Below are 23,932 nucleotides of genomic sequence, written 5' to 3' on the forward strand. Positions count from 1 at the left end.
TGGATTCTAGTAGCAGGCAAACACACTGAAATTGCTGCCAAGCAACCACATTGGACTTGTAAGCTTCAATAAAAATAGACTCTGAGCATATGTTCTGTTGGGCTGACTGGTGTTCTTAAGGTATAATGTTACATTACTGTTAATGATTAAGATTTATCAATGCCCATTTATTATTTATTATAAATTATTTATTAGGCTATATTTATTATTCATATTTAAGTAAAAAATTATTAAAACACTGCTCTGTAATAAATATAAATATATTCTATATTTAAAATAAGTTATTAAAACTTATTTATTCATTCATATAAAATCACTATAAAATAAATATATAAAATAATGAGCAAATGAACACTTTACTGCTGTTTTTAGGGCATAAAGTGTGCAGTCATCAATATACATGCATGCATTTGAACAAGGGTAATAAAGACAGAGGTTAATAATCAAATAAAGTTCAATAAGTTATATAGGTGCCTCCTTTTGACAATACTGAACATGCAAAAACAGTCTTCGTCTTCCTAATATACAATGAGCATTACGTCTTTTTAATTCCTCACTCGCTTTCTTAATTCTCCCGTGGTTAATAAAGACTAAAAGGACTATTTCAAAATGTTCCTCTTAGCTCTTTAAAGTAATAATAATAATAATAAGTTAAAAAAAAGTCAGGACATTAAGAGGTACAGACATGCTCTTTCAGCAGGCCAGGGAAAAACAACGATGTGCTTCAAGCCTGAAGGCCATGATACCTGATCATCAAACCACCGCCAATTAGAGCATTAGGAGAAGTCATTTATTTTGCCTATGTTAAAAAAGGTGCTAAACTCTGTGAACCATTCCCTCATACCCTGCTGAAATTTCATCCAGAGTGCGGCCCCACGGAGTGAGAGACAGAGGGATATTGAAGGGCTGTGCGAGGGAAAGACTGATTGGAGAGAATGTGAGACCCCAGAGACATAGACCCCTGGTGCAGACTCTGCCAGGCATGGGCCAATCCTACAAATACTTTTTTTTTTTTTTTTTTTACTTTTTCCTCTTCTTGCAATACCTACTTGCTCCGACCATCTACATTTCTAACCAAATAGGCAAAATAAGTGTGTATGTGTATAGTGAATATACAATTGAAAAATAGTTTTTACTAGTTGAAATTCAATTGTCATTTTTTTACCTTTACAAATTCCTTTATAATATAAATAATGCTTTAAATAAAAAAAATGTTCAATAGAGAAATATGCAATGATGGTAAAAAACGAAGTGACGCTTTTAAACATTAAATTAAAACCACCATTAGGTGGCGGCAAGTCATTTTCTTTATGAGTGAGTCATCGAGTCATTCATTCATTCATGTCCGAAGCAAGTGGCTGTAATTATGAATGAATCATTGAAGCATTGACTCTCACCATTTGTTCAAAGCTGCAGATTCATTCACAAACACTGCTTTGTGCTGCTGTTCTGCTGTGGCTTTCGTGGAGCTATTATTTTGTTGAAAAAAAATACTAACAATACTGTGTTTAAAATTAACATCACTTAATATCAATACCTTTCGTTTGTTGAACTGTTGTATAAAATCAATGTCACATTTGCAATCGTGTGGATATTTGATTAATAGGATCACCATTAAACACAGGAACTCACACAGGGTATGTTTTTGTATCGAAGAGAGTTTGAATCTTAAATTGATCTCTGTGTCTGTGTCTATATTTGTTCTTCATGCTAGTAAGTGCTAAATCCCCAATTTTACAAAGGTAGGCTACATGGTCGAGAACGGCAGTAGGCTATAGCGCGATTAGCCAAGGCAGCATTGTTGAGTGAATGCAGTCAGTTTTGACTGCAAAAGATGAGGTAATTTGATCGGATGCCATGTATTTACAGCATTTTACCTGCTAGAAATACATGCTCAGTTTTAATGTTATTTTAAGGTGGGGTAGAATTAAATGAACGCAAAACTCAGCATTTTGTTCGCGTACCCCCTTCTGTCACCTCACGTACCCCCAGGGATAGGGGAGAGCGGGGCACAACCTAACGCGGGACTAGTTGTAACACCCTTGTTTTAAATACTTCCACACATGCTAGCATAACGAAACTTAGTGTATTTACTAGATGCCATTTCAACACTCTATAGAGAAAAAATTGTGCCAAAATTCAAATCTTTGGAAGATACCAAAGTCTCCGGCACGGACACCACCGTCTCCGGAAAGGACAGCACCGTCTCCAGCACGGACACCAATGTCTCCGGCACGGACACCACCATCTCCAGAAAGGACATCACCATCTCCGGCACGGACACCGGCACGGACACCAACGTCTCTGGCACGTCTCAGCCATCTCCGGCACGGACACCATGTCTCCAGAATGGACACCAACCACCATCTCCGGAATGGACACCATGTCTCCAGAATGGACACCAACCACCATCTCCGGAATGGACACCATCGTCTCCGGAATGGATACCACTGTCTCCGGCACGGACACCAATGACTCCGGCATGGATACCACCGTCTCTGGCACAGACACCGTGGTCTCCGGCACGGACACCGCCGTCTCTGGAACGCACAGCAACGTCTCCGGCACGGACACCACCCACCGTCTCCGGAATGGACACCATCGTCTCCGGAATGGATACCACCGTCTCCGGCACGAAACACCCAGCTACAGGTTTTGGTGCAGATAGTTCACTAGAGAAGGGACTCTTACTAAGCCCACACTCACGTCAGAGGAAGAGAAGGCCCTTTCCAAACTACTCACCCACATTCTGTGTTCTGATGAAGACCCCTGTTCAACAAGTCATATTCCAACTTTATATTCAGGTTACTGTTTTACAAGAAGACTTCCTCTGTCGAATTGTGCAATACTACTATATGCATACTACTGTGCATACTACTATTCTAAAATGTGAGGTCATAATAAGTGTCTTAAAGTATAGTATGTGGAAAAAAGTATGCCAAAAGTGCATTGTGGATCTGTGCACATTAATGGCTAATATTACCCACAACATTATAGTTTGCACTTTGGAGGAGGATTTAGTTGCAAATAAAAGGAATATGTACGTGAAGCTAACAGTCAAGTAGAGATGCCCTGAAATGGGTTTAAGCTGTTAATAATTAATATCTAACCTGATGAATAAAATGTATTTAATGTTATCTGTGTTATATTTCATCAACATTGTGAACTTTAAAAAAAAAGAATAGCACAGTAGCAAAACAGATATATTTGACCACTATTAAATGCATCTTTATGCAAAAAAACTAAAAGTTTATAGGTATGTTCGACTAGTAGCGGCGCTGCGCAAACCGATCGGTGTATGACACCAAAGTACAGTGAGAGCGCTTGGAGAGCAGACGACTCCGTACTTTGATGTCATACACCGATCGATTGGTCTGCGCAGTGCCGCTTCAAGTCGAACACGCTATTTTGTTTAAAGATTACAAGGGCACATTAATTAAAAAAATATAATAATGATGTGCACGGATAAATCATTTATAATAAATACAGCAATATTCCCAAGTGCTAGGTAGGCTAGTAACAGATAACATGTAATGCCCATTTTCCACAAGTTGGTATGATTCTTTAGGGTCTTAATGTAAAGTTTGTAACATACTTTGGTTAAAATTCCTCAATAGTTGTGTAAAACAACACCCTTTTTACCTCAAAAACAGCTCTGCTCACAGCGACCTGTTTCGGTGCATGTCTCTTTAAATGATAATGAGCAACTGCTCACCCCACCCCTTTCTTCTGTGGGGCGTGTTGACACGAGACATGTAAAGTGATGCCTTGGTGGACAGTATACAAATGGCTGAGGGCGGAAATATGCTAATACGGGACAGTCTCTCAGTGGTCTTGGGTGGAGCATGAAAAAGTTGCAAACACCATATAAAAGTGAATTTTGCGTCCGATGACCCCTTTTATGCACAAATAAAGAAAGAGGAAAAAAAGAAAATAAATTCCATTATTTTATTATCCTATATATTATATATAAGTCCTATTCAGTTTAATGTGATAAAAGAGTTAGGTCAAAAGTAATATAAAAGTAATCAAAAAGTAGTCGGATCATATTAGCCTACCTAAAACGTGTAATGTAGAGGATTACATTACTAAGTAACTACGTAATTTAGAATCAGTAACGGACTACAATTTGTAAGTAGCCTAATCTACCCGACACTGAATATTCCATAAAAATAAGAAGTCAATTAGGATTTCATATATATGAATTTGATGAATTTATTTATTATTTTTTTTACCAGTGAATCATTATCATTATTTATGTTGATAAGTAACAGGCTATGCACATTTCATTGGTCTCTGGCCGAATGTGCCTCATGCATTGTACGTCGTAGCACCATGTGAGGAACAGTGCCATCTGCCGGAAGCAGCGACAAAAACATAGGGTGAGCTTTGTGCTGCAGTCTTTCTTTCAGCCTTTAATTCTTCGTGATGGAAAAAATGTTTCACATTTAAATGAAGGTAACGTATTTACTTATACGTAATAACAATTATATTGTGAAATGACTCCTTTACGGGTTTAAACCAACTTGATCTCAAATCTTAATGTAACATGTGGGTCAATGTTGTCTATAAACTATCTTCTAATGGTTTCATATAGTTCTGGAGGGAACGTTTGTGCAGTGTCATGTTTGAAAGTTGCTGTAGATAACATAACTGGGAGGGAAAACAGCTTAACTTTAGCTGGTTTGCTGGTCTGTTGGCTGGTTCTAAAAGGTTTTGGGTACTTTTCAACTTGTCAGGCTGAGAGACTTGAAATCAGCAAACTAGTTTAGGCTTATTTAAGATGTTTATTATATATTATTAATGATAGTTACCGTGAAGTAACTTAAGTAGTGCTTACTTAGCACAAGAGCACAGTATTGATAGTTGATTGCATTTTGTGTGGTTTTAGCCTCCAACTTTTTGTTTAACAAAAACATTACTAGCAGCATACATGAAATACAGTGGTATTTTATGCTTAAAAGCAGCTGGGTCTCATGGCTTTTGTTGGCCAGTATTGTTTGAAAAACTCTGACCCAATTCCAGACCTGCTGAATGATAGAAAAAACAAACATCAAATTTAATAATCAAGACCTATTACCCCAGTGCCCCAAAAACTGCCAACAGACTTGAACTTGAGCTCCACAAACCAACCTGTCCAAACCAGCATTCAAGTCATGGGCCTGGAGCAAGAGTCAAATCTGCAAGAGGGAAAAGGATATTTCATACGACAGCCATCCACGGGCCTCCAACAACAACACCTCAACACAAAGAGGAAATTCTCCCCCGTCCAGTGCTCGCTGCTGGAACACAGCATCCGCTTAATCCTGCGATATAATGAGCTCATTTCACAAAGTCATTTGCAGCCTTTTCTTTACTATTACAGTCAAACTGAACTCCATTATCTCCAGGGATACAGTAAAGAAAACAATCACATAGATCCCATTTCCTTGAGTTTGTGTAATCCATCGCATTTGACAAACAGCAGTAGTTTGTGTATATGTATTTTGCAGGTATTTTATTTTCAACCATCATAAACTTCACTGACTGGATTTTGGATTGCTTATTAAGAGGGCTATTCAACTTTGGAAAGCTCAGGGACCGCAAAGCAGGATCCCTTCAACCTCAAGTGCCACACTCCCAATTTTCATAATAAATATTTTTTATGAACTTGGCGAGTAGACTGTGTGGTATTTCTAAAATCTTATATAATAGTATGAATAGTAGGCTATATGACATAAATAGTTTTTTTTTTTTTTTCTGGAAATTCAACCCCAAAATATTCTATTGCATATAATTACTGTGTTCAATAATTCAAAATATATTCTGATTTTTTATACTTTTTTGCATTGGCAGCTATCCCTTTAATTAATTTATTAGACAAACTTTTGATCTGATTATTTAATTGACTAATAATCTAATAGACTTATTTTAAAAAATAATTATTAATTTAATTTGTTTGAATATTTTCTTTTTCTACCAGACACTTGTCAGAAAAGCTAACCGCAAGCCCGTCTCCTGAAAGCTTCTGATCAGAGGAGATGGCCGCCCAAGATCCAGCACTTAAGCCGAGGTGACAGTGAGTCTGAAAGACATGATGCAAGTCAGAGAAAATTGGAGATAAACAGATAAAAGAGTGCACTCTCTGCTGGACGCAGCAGGATGCAGAGGACAGGAAATAAACCTGTATTTAAGCTGATTACCTGCCCAGAGCCCTGGGCCTTCTTAGTAGCTCCACACTGCCTGGCCTCTCTTCATCCACCGCTGTTAATTAGAGTTGTGCTCGGGGGGAAAAAGGCTGCCTTGTCAGCCTGGCAAGAGTGTTAGTGATGGCTGGTTGCAGGGGCTCTTAATTGGGTCTGTATGCTGTATCAGTGGCTGGCCTGAGCATTGGTGATGATTGCTGTGAGCAGGTGGCCATGGTGGCAGCTCCACACAGGCAGTCCCAGGCCAGCATGTCTGTTCTCGTCAAGACCTGGAACATTGAGCAGACAGCTCTCACTCATTACCCCAAACCTGCGCACCCCTCATCGCTTAGCAACCAAACCCGTGGCCCCTCCACAACACTTTCTCCGGCAGGCCCAAAATCTACCCAACAGTTGTGCTGTGGGCTTTCCAGACTTCTCTAAGAGGGGCATGCAACTCAACTGCAACGTATTAATAAACAAACCTGTAAATGCATAGCGGTCAGTGGCGTGAAGTGGTTCAAAAATGAGGAGGCAAAATCCTCACAGTTAAAAAAAAAAAATATGTAGTCATGTTCCAGCTGCACTTTATGTTGACACTTTTTTTCAGGGTAAAAAAAAACCTAGGGCTGTCAAATCGATTAATCGCATCTAACATAAAAATTGGTGTTTATATAATATAATATAATATATGTGTGTGCGTACACACGTGTGTGTGTGTGTACACACATGTATATGTATGCATATATGTATTTATATATATATATATATATATATATATATATATATGAGTGTGTGTGTGTGTGTATATATATATATATATATATATATATACACTCATATATATATATATATATATATATATATATATATATATATATATATATATATATATATATATATATATATATATATATATATTATACACACACACATATATTATATAAACAAACTTTTATGTTAAATGCGATTATTTATACTACCAAGAAAACAACAATAGCCAAAACAATTATATTTTGTATTTTTACATTAACTATGTAATTATTAGTCCATTTATTTGGAATAAATGTTTACATTTATTCCAAAATATTAACTTGGTAACAAATTTCATATTTATTTTCGAAATGATGTTCATATGTTCTTTTTAATTGTCAACTTATTTTGGAATAATTAGTCATTAAAGCTCAATAAACAGTGCTCACTAAATAATCCTCACAGATCACGTTTTCAAGTTGAATGTAACATGACATAAAGCGGTGATATCAAGTGGGTGAGTTGTTTACTTTTTAATTAGTCCTTCCATTAACACCTTTATTTATTCATTCAGACCGATTTGTAAATGCAGAATGCACATGAAAACGAGAAGGGGGGGTTATCATGTGAACAGCCCAATAGGCTTTATGCCGAACTTCACATGAACAGGAAAACGGGTCACATTTCGCATACTTTGGCTGCGTCCGAATACTTTGGATGCAGCCATTGCCTCTTCTCACATGACTTTTTCCCCTTTCATTCTCAATTACCCCCCACCAAACTCTACTTCTCACTTCAAACACTCTACTGTCACAAAAAATTGTGATTTATACACTTTTAATGGCATATTGCATTGTTATATTTTTGTACCGTGGATTTTAGTTTCTCATCCAGTTTTCCGAGGAGGCACTGCCTCCCTTGCCTCCTCTGAGGAAACGCCCATGATACAGAGAATGATGGCAGAATTGTCATTTTTGGGTGAACAATCAAGCTGATGGACAAGAAATAACTGTCACAACAGAATAAGTTCTGTACCATCCTACTTTTTGTGCCTTACATGATGGGCTTTTTCTCCCCGATGTTTGCGTGCCTCCAGACATGCCAGAACTAGAAGTCACACTCCATGACTTGTGCGATTGAGATCGGTCTGATAACACCTTGTCGAACACATACACAGGAATTGTTAAGATCTTGAAAGCATTCTTGTGAAATCTGCAGCCGTCTCTTTCTGGCACAGATCACCATCAGCCCCAGATTACGGTCAATATCTTTGAAAAAAGAAAGGGCTTACTTACAGAACCAGCCTTGTGACTTCAACTCTCAACACAAGAAGATGTTGATGGATGCCATGTGACCAGAAACAGAGAAAGCATAAAACATTTTTCTGAACATGTAAACATCCAGTTTGGTTTGAGTGAAATGAAAAGAGACAGAGTAGACCCACGGCTCCAGAAATACCTCCGTACTTATTGGAGAGAGGCAACTGTTGGTTTTGGGATGACCACATGTCATCTGCTGCTCAGCCAGGCACATGAACTTAATTTATTTTTCCATATTTTTATATTAAATCAATCCATTAGAAGACTCAGTCACACAAGTACCTGGGAGGTAGTGAGGGAAGGGCGGCGAGTAAAGCTGTTGAAAATGTCATGAGTGAATGGAAGTTTGGAAATGAGCTGTAAAAGACTCAATCATTTAGAGATCTCATTTGACTTTAGCATGGCTTAGGAAAGTGGTATTTGGTGGCATCCAGCCCAGCCAGGGAAATGGCAGGAAATGACATCAGCTGTTGAGTTGCGCAGTGCTGCATTTGTTGAACAGACTTTGGAAATAAATGGACATTTTACAGGTTTCACACCTACAGTGTATGATTATGCTGCTCGCTGTGGCATTGAATGTATGTTGACATTATACCGTAAAAAGATTTTTTACGGCGCTGTATTTAGGTTATAAGATGCAAGCTTTCCAATAGTGATGACAGATTGGAGTGAAAATGTACTGCATATTGAATTTTGAATGCATTATGTCATACCACCACAGAATGTAATCATCTGTAACTTTTAATCATTCTCGTTCCCTCTGTGTCTGCGGGTTTTAGTTTATCTTGTTTTTTTGTTAATGTGGCTTATCCTCTAATGTTGGTTTTGTGAATTGTCAAACAGTTACTTGAGTTGTGAATCAAAACCAAAATTTACTTTTTTAAATGCATTTTTCTGGTCTGATTTTAAAGGGCTTGGTAAAAGGCCTTCAAAAATTCATAAAACAATTAGCCTGTGAATCAATTCATAAACAAATGACTCTTTTGAGCCAGTCAGAGTCTCACAAGCTCATGATGAGTTACCGCTTGAATCAGTCTGATGAATCCTTCACCGAATGAACTCATTGAATCCATCAGGGGTGCAAATGGTTGCAAGTTCCGTCATTACCAACAGAGTTCAACGGAACTTGCGACCATAGTTGGCTAACGATCCTTTTAGGAAACACAACCCAGAGCTGTTACTTAATCAACCACTGAATCAAGTTATCATTACTTCCAGTTATGAAATAAATGGATTATTGGAATATTATTGTAAACTTGCTCTTCCTCAGGAATGACTTTTCTTTTTCATCCCCACTTTTCACTAATCAATTTCCAGTGGATAAAATCATGATTTTCTTGTTGAATATCCTACTTCACTCATAAATATGTCACATTACAGAAGATAAAGGTAAATGGGTTGCAAAATCAATTCACATTGACTTTAACTGTGGTCTATAAGGGAGTGGGTGAATTAGTTGTCTCCTGGATTTGGAAAGGTCAGGCTCGGGGCTTAACATTAATAATCCAAAATGGATTTCTGTGGCTTCAGAGCCAAGTTCTCCACTGGATCAGTGTGTGCGGTTGGGAGGAATCCACACGGAACCCAAACGGACCCACTGTAACACATACACACACACCCTGCCGTATGGCAACGGACCCACTGGAATTCCCCTGGCTGATCATTTGTCACGGGTTGAGTTTCGCACGGCTGGAATTTCACAGTTTGCGCATGCAGAATATCAGACAAGATGTGTGATGTTTCTGCAGCTCAGGGCTGCCTGTGTGTCGTGTCGATCAAAGTGTGCAATGCCGCTGTTACACTGTTCACACACAGCTGTGTGTTCAGCAGGGTTGCACTTGGGCTACAGGTGCTAGACCTCAGTGTGGAAGTGTTTGTAAATGAATGGTTTTGTCAGTGTGTTCACACATTCTCCCTGAAGCTAATGCAGATATCAACCTTATACGCTGTAAAAAAAGATTTTTCAAAGTTGTAGGTAAAACAAAGATTATTGGTGATTGTTTGTTTGTGAAATTTACTAGCAGTTTCTGAGTGAAAATTGTTTGTACGCTACATTTTTTTCAGTGTAGTTACAGTCTACAGACTCAAACCACACAGAAAATGCAGGCCTTCCAGCCCTGATTCGGACCCTCACTCTACCTTGCATCCCGTGGACGATATTCAGGTATGATGCCCAACCCTTTTACACCTTTAGCAGTCAACTATATAATTTCATTTAGCACTGTAGAATTCACACCTTTAAGTTCTCCTGCTTTTGTCCCTCTAGTCCTTACATCAGTAATGCACTCCGTTTTGTTAGTTCATGACATTGTTGAAGCTTTTATCAATCCACTGGAACTCTAAAGTGAGAAAAGTTCTTCTGTCAAATTTGAGTGTGTATGTGCATGAGTTGTAGGGGAATTACTGCCTCAGAAGTGAGGCCATGTTCCAAGGAGATGTAACAAATGGCAACAGGGAAGAGAAGAAAACCTAGTTGTCCCACTAAACGGAATGTATACATTTGATTAAGATGAGAAGTTTGGAGCAGCTATCATTTATTATTGTCAGATGATGTCTGAAACACTAGGGTTTGATACACTACTATTGTTTTTTAAATAAATTAACACTTTTATTCAGCATGCAATAATTTGACCAAAAGTGACAGTAAAGGCATTTATAATGTTACAAAATATTTCTATTTCAAATAAATGCTGTTCTTTTGAACTTTCTATTTATCAAATAATCCTGAAAAAAAACTGTATCATGGTTTCTGCAAAAATATTAAGCAGCACAACTGTTTCTAACATTGATAATAATAAGAAATGTTTCTTGAGCACCAAATAATATTAGAATGATTTCTGAAGGATCTTGTGACACTGAAGACTGGAGTAATGACTGTTGAACATTCAGCTTTGCCATCGCAGAAGTAAATTAAATATACATGTATAGAAATAGAATTTTATTTCATTTTAAATTGTAATATTTCACAATATTACAGTTTTTCCTGTATTTTTGATCACATAAATGCAGCCTTGATAAGCAAACTTAAGAGATTTTCTTTTTAATAAAAAATCTTATCCACCCCAAACTTTAGGACAGTATACATTTTAAGTATATATAACAATTGCCCAATCAAAAATGTACATTGTAATGATTTACTCAACCTCATGTCATTCCAAATTTGCATGACTTCCATTGAACACAAAAGGTGAATTTTTGATGAATATCCTGCCCATTTTTCTTCTATATAATAAGAATTGGGGCTGTCATGCTTCAAAAAGGACTTAAAACTTCCAAGTCTTCTGAAGCCAGAGCTTTGTGTGAAAAATGTATGCACTCATGGGAAAAGCAGAGATGATGAATTCATGAACTAATCGTTCTTTTGCATTGAATCTTATAAATTAAGCATTGGATCCAGATCACAATGGTCTAAATGATTATTTTACTAATTGGACTGATCCAGTTCTTTAATAAAAACTTACTGACTCAATGATTTGGTTGTGTTCAATTATAGCTCATTAGAGGAGGTCCAGGATATTTTTCAAAAATTGACCTTTTATGCTTCATGGAAGAAAGAACGTCATAAGGCCGATGCAGATGCAGATGCAGACCAACGCGACAGTCACCAGATTACAGCACGGCACTTCTCAGACATTCTGACTCCAATTCAACATGTTCAATCGGCGAAAACCGACCGACCGACGCCATAAGACACCGACAAAACCCAACGAAGTGTCTGTAGCCTGTGGCCTATAAATGTTCGAGAACATGAAGATGAGAACATGAAGGTGGGTAAATACTGACAATTTTTTTATTTCTGTTTGAACTTTTTTCATTCAAAATCTGTGTCTTTGTTAAAGAACTTGTAAAGGACACGCACCTGACCTTTGACTGCTGTTGACATTTAGCTGAATAGACTCTTTCTCACCCTTTCCCAGGGTGGATTTATGTTTTATAGTTTCCTAATTCCTCCTTTCCTCTCCTTTGGCATTCAGAAGAAAGAGAATAAATAAAGTTAAAATTTCCCTCCAAAAATCTTTCAGCGCTCCACTCAGCCGTGCAGAATGCTATCTGGAATTAAAAGGCCCTCACATGAATAGGGGAAGGAAAAAAAAATGGACTTGAATTATGAATTATTGATGTGTGAGAGAGAAGGAAGAAAGGAAAACAATGACAAATGAAAACAGCAAGAATTATGTCTGACGTTACCGAGCACTTTAACACGAAATGCCACTGTTGGTGATCTGGTCTGAAACATGTAAACTAGCAGGCAGACGAAGGGGAAATTAGCCTGGATGAATGTGTATGTTAACCACACCAGAGCTCCACGGGGCAAAAGCTACAGAGCCAGTCTGTGAGCGGCTTGGGATTACACTCCCCCCAGCTTCTCTGAAACAGGCCTCCTAGAGCAGGATTGCTGCATATGGGTGGTCAATTCGTTTAAAGGTTTCAGCTGTGGCAGAGCAGTGCTCCTGTGACTGGCTTTGGATACTAGTTTAGGCTCTCTCTCTCTCTCTCTCTCTCTCTCACTCTCCCTCTTGAACCACATCAGATCACCAGCAGTACAAACACTCACACAAACCACATGCGTGATCTGAGGCGTTCCCTTGCTGTAACATAAAGAAGCTCTCTCCATTTAGTCCAGCCTAAATCAACAGGCCTTTTTACTGTGGTCGCTGCTCATATGGACTTATTGCCAGAATAGGACCACGCGTCATTTGCGCTGCTTTGATTAGTGCTCTCCTCTACACTCAGTTTGTTTAGTGTGACAGTTTGTCATTGACTTGCATTTGACTGATGCTTTTAGGACTAAAAGCTTGTTTCAACATCCAATCACATCAGTCGTTTGTCCTCTCAACAATGCCAGCATGCATTCCGTTACCATATTTCAAGGTTTTAGGAACACCTCAAATGAATCTACAGCGCAGAGACGTTCTTAGTGATTCAAAAACAAAGGCTATAGCACGGCCAGTGTAGTGTGTGCAATTCCCATGATTCGTCAGTTCTTCTTTGTGAATCTCAAACATACAGGGTGTCCAGTGTAGTGTGATTTCAAAATGAGTTATTCTTAAGAGCCGGTTCTTCTTAATGAAACAAAGGCCCTGTTTACATCAGGTATTAAAGTAATCAGTAAGCGATTTCTGAGAAACGCTTTTAAAAGTGGATTGGACCGAGCACCAAAACACACTTGTAGCCAATAAGCAGTAAGGGAACTATCGAGGGCATGTGCGTGACGTCACCGTCCCGAAAAACACAATCTGAGGTATATTTTTACAGGCTGCCGAAAGCTACAGAACATAGAAACACTCCAGGCAGTGAAAGGTGGATTTGCAGTTATCATTTGTGTGTCAATATGCTGAATTTAGGGGTAAAATCATATATTGAATTGTTATATATTGTATTGAAAACTCATCAATTAAATATTTACGTATATTCTGCATAATTAGATGTTTTTAAATAAACACTGACAAAAAACTATACAAGTTTTAAGGCTGGACGATATGACAATTGTCATTTGATATAAGTGATCACACAGATTTAGACCTATATATTGTATTTATATAAAGCGTTCACAGGCAAATTTGCTGTATGTATTTCCCCGGCGTCGAAATCAGGCACATGGATCACTGGATCTTTGGTAAGTTGCAAGGAACACTATATTGAGTCCAACTTTTAGTTTAAACTGATAATCGTTTGTTTTACTCACGTTTAAATGAACACACACCAGGCTCTTTTGCCACGTGCACGTGTTCCAGCGGGAAAGTGACGTTAATGCATACCCCATATACACTCATGAGGGGGGAGGTGCCTGTGCTGCATAGTGTGTTTATGAATTTGGGGGCGGAGCTATCAAGATGAGAAATCGTTTACTGCACCTCTAAGATGGGTTTTGGTTGATTGGATTCTAAATACAGGAGTTAACAGGGTCTAACGTTTTTGAGCTTGTCCACTTTCGACCACTTCCAGAGGTAGTCGAAAACAAATTGCTTTCGTAGTGTAGACGCTCATGTGATCGAATGCATTCGAACATCCACAAAAGACCGAACTGTAATCTAAATTGATTCCTTGTGATTCCCATACAAATTCCTAAATAAAAGTGATACATTCTAACATATTTTTTTCTGAAGAAGCCTGTCCTAGTTAAACTTCTTTGTCACTCGGAGAAGGTAAGCTTGCCTTATCTGCTCTTTTTAATGGCAGGACTCTTGATTCGTACGTCCCCTTTGAGAGCAAGTGATGACAGACAAAGACCACTCTGTTGACCAAGTCGCATTTCTGCGGTCGTTCTGATGATGGTCTGAGACTCTTTTATTAATCACGGTCTTTGATGTCATAATAACCCACTGCGGGAACTCAAAGCAGGTGATTCATTTGGTGCGAAAATCATAGCGCACATAAAGAACCTCAGTGTGTTCACACATCCGCACTCGCCCACTTTCACAGCAGACACGGACTGCTGCCTTGAGTCTGTAAACTGTGTTTGAACACCGCCGCAGAGGGAACGCAAGGCCACACCTTGAAAGTGAAACCGAAAATTGGGAAAAAATAGAATTTCCCCCCAAAAACAGGAATCACGCCTTACTTTGTGGTTTAACGGCGCCAGTGTTTATATTGAATCAATGCTCCAGTTCTGAACAGCGGCCAATATATAGAGTCTTTTGAGGACAGTTGTGTTCACTAGTTGTATAGGCCTACGTGCAGAAGTGTATATGCCAAGACTTCAGATGTGCATCCAGACACGCACGCACACATGACACATGAAGTCTCGGCATATACACTTCTGCACGTAGGCCTATACAATGATATGTCCAAAAGGAAGAGTGAACGGATGGGAAAGGTGAAGGTTGAGACAGAGCTTTGAAAACAAAGAGTCTGAAGTCTCCCCCCACACACTTTTCCTTTTCCTTGGAGCACAGAGCTCCTTCCACCATTATAGGCTCAAGGGGTAACATCCTGGACATTATGGTTTTGTTTGTTGGTGCATTTTCATTTATAGAATAGTTTTTTTTTGCTGCAAAAATTGCTGCAGCTTTAAAAATGGTAAACGGCATGTTCGGTCTGATTTTGTGTAACGGGCCGGCATTGTGCACATTGTTCTTCCCTACAAATAAACATCTTTTGAATGAGAAAGCAGATACAGAGCATGAAAATGCATTGTTTCACAAGAGTGACCACATACTTTGGCACTGTTACCAATTTGATATAAAGAACAATGAAAAGAATATTATTCCCATGTGAAACTGCTAGAGCTTGGGACAGTCAAAAATGCACCATTCGTCCTCTTTCATGAATTGTTCTCTATCTTGCCATATACGCTGTTATATAGTGTGTATACTTTTCCCTCCATCACTGTTGCTTTGTGAAATTGAGTCACAACTTCCTGACTCGACTGCCCAAAGGTCAATCCTGCTGGCTCAATCCGTGAGGCCCCGTAAGGCCCCTTTCGTGAGGCCCCTCAAACAGCAGGCCCAGTTCTGCATTCCTCAGTCACACAGCACCCTCAAACAGAGCAGCACTGGGCTTGAAGCAGGCCCCACAGCACTCAACCAGCCAGCTCGAGGAAAGGTCTCACTGCGAGAAAATGCAGGCCAGCAGCAACCTGGCCCCTGTGATGACAGGGAGAAGGCAACTGGGGGCTCTGCTGGGCGTAGATTGGTATATGCAGCACATTAGTCTCCGGAGCCAGAGGCCACAGTTAAGCCCACCATGAGGATGTCCTGAATATCTCAAGAAGCCTGTCATGAATTGTCTGGCTTATATATTATATTTCATCCCTTAATAATGAGATTTTTTTTTAATACTTTAAAACTTTCAGTATTTAAGAATCAAAAATGCAAAAAAAGTGTGCACATCCGAAATCCAAATTGGGCTCAGGTGCAGGACAAAACGATAACAATAAATGAACCTGTCAGGTCTTCATCAGGCACAATGTGCTATTATTTTTACTATTGGCTATTTTTACTACTGTACTTTTACTATTCCAATTTTTTTTCCACAATTATTCTCATTACCATAACACATAGATTTTTTTTTTTTTTTTGAAAGTTATTATATAATTTTTTAATTAAACAATGGAAATATACAATATATTAGGTGGTGTGATACAATTTAATATATTATTTTATATTATGAAAAAACTCTTAATGCTCTGAAATGTAATCTTACATTTTATTTTATCTATAATTTTTTTTTATATTATTGTATATCGTTTTATTTTATAAACTTTTTATAAATGATATGTGATTTTATTGTTTTCTTTCCTTTGATTTCATATTATTAAAAATTCATAATGCTCTGAAATGTGATATTTATTTAATATTACTATTTATTAAAAATTATTGATTTATATTTTATTGATTTTAATTTGATTGTATATAATTAAAAAGCTTAATGCTCTGAAATTATAAAAAAATAAAGTTGAATTAAATTTTATTTATTACAAAATTTTTATGTTATCATTTTATATTGTATATATAAATGATTTAGTAATAAAATGATTATTTTTAATTATTTAACTATTTTCAAATACAATTTTATTTGATTAGAATAGGCTTTCTTTAGTGTCTTATTTCTTTCCTTTGACTTGAGAGTGAAATATTTTTCTTGCCATGTTCCGTGAGAATCACCCACCAGCACATTCGCTCAGTGAGTCACTCCCATGCCTGTGTTTGGAACTGGCAGCTGTGTAAGCCCCGCACCATTTCCCCTCTGACCCCAAAAGAAGCAGGCAGCAGCGCTATGGGCTCCCCATGCACTGACGGAGCGCTCCAGTTACATCCTTCTGACCAGTCTGACATACACCACACAAGCACTAAGCCCTCTTTGGATGTCTGGCCATGGAAGAGAGTAGACGTGACATTAGAGGTGGGTGAACTTGGCCAGGTTTGTGTTATCAGAGACTCTAGGTCTCCAGTGACCATCATTCAAGCTCTGTGCACTCACTAAACCCACTGACCTCACCTGTGGATGGCAGCACCAGACGGTCTCTCTGCCACGAACACTGCCTTGGCTTTCACCTGGCCTAAAAAAGAGCTTTTCGGGACGTACCACATCTGCCACAACATGTCTGCTGGTGCCATCCTCACGTGAGACACATGGAGATTGAAAGCAACGATTGAGGAGCTGATTAGAATCAGTAGGAGAGTCTTGCACGAATGAGCTTCACGCAGGCCCCGTCTATGCAATTATATCATACACTCACAATGATGTAATCGGAAAAGTTTGCAAAATGCATCATGCATAGAATGCCTTGGTAAAATAATTTCAAATAATTCAAATATAAAAAATAAATACATGAATAAAAATAATGACATTTAAATCATTAAATAATTATATAAAAAAATAAAATATAATATGACTGTTTTAACATGCGCTATACATAAAACACACAGGAATATCTTTCAAACTGGCTTGTTCACATATTAGCTGTGTCCCAATTCAGAGGATGCATCCTTCAAAGACTCTAAAGGTCGGACCGAGAGTTGTTAAATGGGACGGTCTAGCCTATGGAGTGTTGTTTTTGTCGCCTTGCAACAATTCTTAATAATGATAATAAGAGATGTTTCTTGAGCACCAAATCATCATCTGAATGTGTATGAATGTAATCTGGAAACTACATTTGCCATGCTGTCATAATCATCTGACACCAGCGTCAGTTGTGTCACTTCACCGCCTTTCACAAATCCTCTCCCATGGACTCACGTAAGAATCTCTAATAGGTCATCCGGGTACTTTATGCCTGTCTACCCTTTTATGAGTAGCCTGTGAATTCAGGCTACTACTTTTGTCACACACTGTTTTTCGCCTACTGTAGGGAAGTATGTGATTTTGGATGCAGCCCATGTACGTTTTGATTGGTTCAAGCCTGTTCAAGTCAAGTAATTTTTTTTGTTAAATAAAACTGCACTTGGGTTCTCATCTCAACCTGCCTTCGGTGGATTATGTTACATCTACACTGTCCAGTGGTGCTCACATACCAGTGTGCACATCTGGATGGGTTTAAATAATTAAATACTACTACTACTAATAATAATATAAATAACAAAACAAAAAAAGATAAAATAATTTTATCATCATAATATATTTTAGCATGATTTATGCATGAAACACACAGGAGTATCTTTCAGACGGCTTGTTCTCTACACTGTCCAGTGGGGCTCACATGCTGTGTAGTGTACACATCTGGATGGGTTTAGTCAAGGAATCCTATAAAAGAACCTAATGGGCTCATTTTGAGAGATTTTGAGAGATTGATTAAGAGAGCTTTTAGATGTTCTTCACATCAATGAGTTCCATCTGTGATTTATGTGAGTTTTCTTTAAATGAGCGTTTTCTTTATGTCCCCTCTTTGGGAATTGTTTGGGCACGTGCAAACTCGTGCATGCCTTCCGAACAGGTTGATGTGTCGAGGTGGTGCTTGCAAGTAGCTTAAATCTCCCAAAAAGGTTGCATGGAGACTTTGAGTTTGTGAATATATCACACAAGGTTTCCTTTTATGTTTTGTAAGTAATTCCAGTCATCTAATGCAAAACATGCATAAGGACACTGCATAATATGTTTTGTGTGTGATGCATACAACGGTCCTAATAAATAATGTTCCCGAGAAACAATCTTGGATGCCCTTCTGAGCATCCATTGCTTTCAAGCTGACACTGAAGGTTTTATTAGATCAGGCAGTTGAATAAAAGAACAATGCCCTCTAATGGTATTATAGACTCTTAAGACAAATGCAGACAATGATTGGATAATAGCAGCTTAGATGTTTAATGCGGTGCAAATCATCTAAAAAGCAGGGTGCGTGTTTTGTGCGCTGGCATCGAAACATGCATTACATTTGCAATGCATTAGGCTTCCTGGTGCTGTAAAGTTGACACCTGCCAGTTCAAACATCTCCATATGCAGGTGAGGACACAGTACAGGGGGACAGATGTAAATTTATACCGTATGCTTTCTGTTTCTACTAGCTATCTCTATATATAGATATAGGTTATACATAAAAAGAATGAATATGAATAGCATGAATACTGTTTAATATTACTTAGACTTTGATGTGTCTCCAAAAATTCCATCTTTTATATGGTATAACGCAAACTGACCACATGGCGTCACTAATGCGCTCCGTGCAGAGTGTCATAATATGCATAATATGCTGTGTGATATGCTGATAGTTGTCAGTAAAGGATGAGGTGTGATTGAGTCCTATTAAAAAAAAAAAGAAAAAAATTATATATAGCCTATATATATATATATATATATATGATTTTAAATATAGCATATTAAAATTATTTTTTAAATATCTACAACAATATTAAATAAATAAAAAACGAAATACAGGCCTATATAAAAGTATTACTAAATATAAAAAGGTTATAATTATTCTAACTAGATGAGTAAAATTTGTAAACAAACTTTGATGTTGGCTTGAGAAAGCCTAGTCCGAAAGTTGAACAGTTTTAATAGACAGGCTTATAATAAATAATGATGATAATAATAATAATAGAAGAAAAAATAATTTTTACTGAATAACAGTAGAACTTTTCTGAAGTCAACATAATGTACCGACATTTTTATGTATATTTGCTGTTTTGTTTTTATATAGCCTAAACAATATAAACAATTATTAACATATAAAATAAGAATATTTAAATATATTTTAAAATAAATTAATAAAATGTATGAATTAATAATAAATACATCATTTTATTAAAAAATAAAATCTAGAATTATCTAAATTATAACTTCACATGTGCCGACATTATTATGTGTGTTTATCCATATTATATTACATTTTTTATATATTGTATTATACTATGTATATATATATTTTAAAGAAATAAGAAGCTATAACAAAAGGATTCTGGTCAGTTCTTCAGACCATAGACTGTAAAAAAAAAGGTTCAAACCTGCGGCACTCTTCAGTCTTCACGTGCTTTAAGCGCATGCGTGCTGAAAGTGCGCGTGACATGTTCTTCAGAATGCTACAACTGTGGAGTTGAGAAGAAAATAAATAAACAGTTTAATCGAAATCATGCATGTTCCACAGAGCGCGTTGAACCAATAAAGTAAGTCACATCGTTTTGTTTATGAGGCTAAAAACTAAGTAAGGCTTAAAGAAATAAATAGCTCGTAACTGTATTTATTTCCGCTAGCATTCTTGCTAAATGAGCTGACTACACGGATGGGTTCGGATACTGTTTTACATAAGAAAATGCAAATAAAAGAACTGTTTAGATGATGCATTATTAAGATGACTGTTAAACTGAATAATAATTTAGCTCGATAACTAATGGAATGACAGCGTAATTCCCAGAGAAAAGCAACAGCAGCCTGTAAACCACTGGAGATCAGGAACATGATGTACTCACAAACCAAACAACAATTCCATCTACGATTTGTAGAATTAATGTTAACATTGTTTAACTTTAATTTGAAGTTGATATAGATAGAGCAATGCATGTTTGTTTCTGAAATCTGAGGCCATGCTCTGAAATAAGCAACGAAAGACATTGTCTCGTGCTTTTGTGTTCAGTAATGCTGTAGAAACACTCGTCCACTATGCTGAGTCGCCTTCAGGAGCTCAAGAAGGAAGAGGAGACTCTTCTGAAAATAAAAGTCATGCTGCAAGATCAGCTCAACAGACTTAAGGCAAGAACAAACGTATGTAAATATTTCATTGTGATCTTTGAGCATAAAACTGATCGTCTTTGTTTATGTTCATCAGTTTGAGGAGGGGACCCTGAAGTCAATGATCAGTGCTCAGACTGAAGAAAGCCCAAATGAAGCCCCTGTCCCGGAGGTAAATAAACACCACATATTCAGACATTAAAAAACATATGTACTTAAAATGAGTCGTACTCTCAAAAATAAGAATATTTTATTAAAAAATTAAATTATAGTAAATAAAATATCCCCCCAATGTTGTCTTAAGCTATTATTATTTTTCTTTCTTTCATGAATGTCAAAGTTGGTCTTTTTTTTACACAACGAAAATGAATGGTGATTTATACTGCAAAGCTCCAATAAGGGAAGCATCATAAGAGTAACCCATACAACTCTTAAATTCTCATTTGTGGTCAAGTATATTCAAACTTGCTGCCTCATTATCAATCACATGACACAATCAGTTTTTTTTTTTAACAAATAGGATGCATTAAAAGATTTCTGTTCTAAATAAATACTGTTCTTTTGAATTAATAAAAATAAGAAATGTTTTTTTTAAGCACAAAATCAGAATATTAGAATGATTTCTGAAGGATCATGTGACACTGAAGACTAAGTAATGATGCTGAAAATTCAGCTTTGCCATCACAGGAATACATTTCTTTTTAAAATATATTAAAACAGAAAACGTTTATTTTAAATTGTAATAATATTTCACAATATACCTTTTTTTACTGTAAATAAATGCTAGCTGGGTGAGCATAAGACACAAAAAAAATCTTACTGACCCCAAACTTTTGAATGGCAGTGTAGATTAACTATTATTTTAAATACGAAGACTTTTATATCTTTCAGATCTTTTTCTTATTACATTTATATTTGATATGCACAGGTGGAAGTCAACCTGGATGATGAGACAGAGATCAACCAGACTAAACTGGTATTGGGTGCTCAAACAGACTATGACATGGAAGAAGAAGACGAGGAGGAAGAGGACGATGACGATGATGCAGATGATGATCTTGATATGGTGCTAGAAGATGAGGAAGAAGACAACGACGACTACTGACTGTGCCTGCAAAGAGAGCGTTATCATTTACTCCTGTGTTTAGGTGTGTAATTGCACATTTGGCATGCTGAAAGAGACTGTAACTGGCTCTCTCTGTCTTAGATTGGTGTTGCGTTAGATAAACTGTTGGTTCACAATCTATAAAATCCTCCAGAACTATGTGTAGCACAAATAGAACTCCTCCTATAACTGTGCTGTTGGCCAAGCCTGCACTTTATGTATTTCTAAATACATATAAATTAAAGATTGCACCAATCCTATTTCATGGTGTTTACCAAGTGATGCTGTACTGTATAGGCTTTATTTAATATTGTATTGTATTGATTTCAGATTGAATGCATTATGATTATGAAGCTGATGATAAGTATTATGTATGTACATGTTCATGTTGTTAACTTGCAGAGGTATTTTTTCTATTTAGACTGAGTGTGTGGAATAGGTTGTGTATGCATGGGCATGACAATTGTTCTAGCTGAGCCAGTATTATAACTTTTTTGTACTTCATTGTTAATGTACAGAGAGTTTCTATGTTTTCTTAGAGAATAAACTCTTTTCTGCGGATTTTGAAGGTGCTCAGCGTAATAGACCTGGAGTGATGCAGATTGTTTGGTTTGGTGTTTTGGTGTTGCCTTGATGTAAATGTATGATGTGTGAATGACATTTTTACATTAACCCCTTGGTACATGCTAATAAAGGTGAGTATGATGATTAGACAGCCGCATTTCCTCTGTTGGCCAGTAATAATGATATAATAAGGTACAGACTTTTGCCCCATCAAAACACAGCATGAAACTGCAGTGTAGTAAAAACACTACCAGCATTCAGCATTTTATAAACACCTGTTAACAATGTGCAACACTTCACAAAAAGAGCGAGGGCAGCTCTGGAGAAAAATGATGCCACAAATATATAAATAGGCTATTCACAGATGATGGCAGTTTTTCCAATGGAAAATACAAGTTAAAGGGATAGTTCACCCAAAAATGAAAATCCTCAAGACTTTCGTTCATCTTCAGAACACAAATGAAATTCTTTTTGATGAAATCTAAGCTTTCGGTCTCTCCATTGACAGCTACAAAACTACCGCTTTGACGCTTCAAAAAGTTCATAAAGAAATCGTAAAAGTAATCCATGTGAATTGAGCAGTTTAGTAGAAATTAGATTGCTTTATATGATGAACAGATTGAATTTAGGCTTTCATTCACATATAAACATTTATCAACTCTCACATCAGTTGTGGTAAACGGAAGCTCAAACATGTTCGATTGACGTGCAAGAACCAATGAAGTTCATTCTCGTGTGTGACGCAGCACAATTGAGCTTCCGCAAGAACCAATGAGGTTCATTCTCGTGTGTGACTCAGCACGTTTGAGCTTCCGCAAGAACCAATGAGGTTCATTCTCGTGTGTGACTCAGCACGTTTGAGCTTCCGCAAGAACCAATGAGGTTCATTCTCGTGTGTTACGCAGTGCGTTTGAGCTTCCACAAGAACCAATCAGGTTCATTCTCGTGTGTGACTCAGCATGTTTGAGCTTCCGTAAGAACCAATGAGGTTCATTCTCGTGTGTGACTCAGCACGTTTGAGCTTCCGCAAGAACCAATGAGGTTCATTCCCATGTTTGACTCGGCACGATTGAGCTTCCGTAAGAACCAATGAGGTTCATTCTCGTGTGTTACGCAGTGCGTTTGAGCTTCCGCAAGAACCAATGAGGTTCATTCTCGTTTGTTACGCAGTGCGTTTGAGCTTCCGCAAGAACCAATCAGGTTCATTCTCGTGAGCTTCAGCAAGAGGCTTGTTCTCGTGCATCAAGCAGGTTCGGTTGAGCTTCTGTTCATGTTCAGTGATAAATGTTTATATGTGAATAAAAGCCAAAATTCAATCTGTTCATCGTATAAAGCGGTCAAGTCTCTTCAGAAAATTTGGCCTAAACCGCTCAATTCATATGGATTAGCTTTACGATCTCTTTATGAACTATTTGAAGTGTCAA

The 23,932-nt window shown here is 37.4% G+C and overlaps 1 protein-coding gene across 1 annotated transcript; it reads left to right on the top strand.

Moving 5' to 3' along the window:
• Positions 1-20,138: 20,138 nt before the first annotated feature.
• On the top strand, positions 20,139-22,657 carry snapc5 (small nuclear RNA activating complex, polypeptide 5). The gene is made up of 4 exons (XM_084124966.1): positions 20,139-20,277; positions 20,745-20,860; positions 20,937-21,011; positions 21,768-22,657. The coding sequence occupies exons 2-4, from the start codon at positions 20,771-20,773 to the stop codon at positions 21,942-21,944; spliced, it is 342 nt and encodes a 113-aa protein (XP_083981092.1). The 5' UTR covers positions 20,139-20,277; positions 20,745-20,770; the 3' UTR covers positions 21,945-22,657.
• The last annotated feature ends 1,275 nt before the right edge of the window (positions 22,658-23,932 follow it).

The sequence above is a fragment of the Abramis brama genome (genome assembly GCF_963993115.1).
Source record: "Abramis brama genome assembly, chromosome: 9".
Taxonomy (NCBI): Eukaryota; Metazoa; Chordata; class Actinopteri; order Cypriniformes; family Leuciscidae; genus Abramis; species Abramis brama.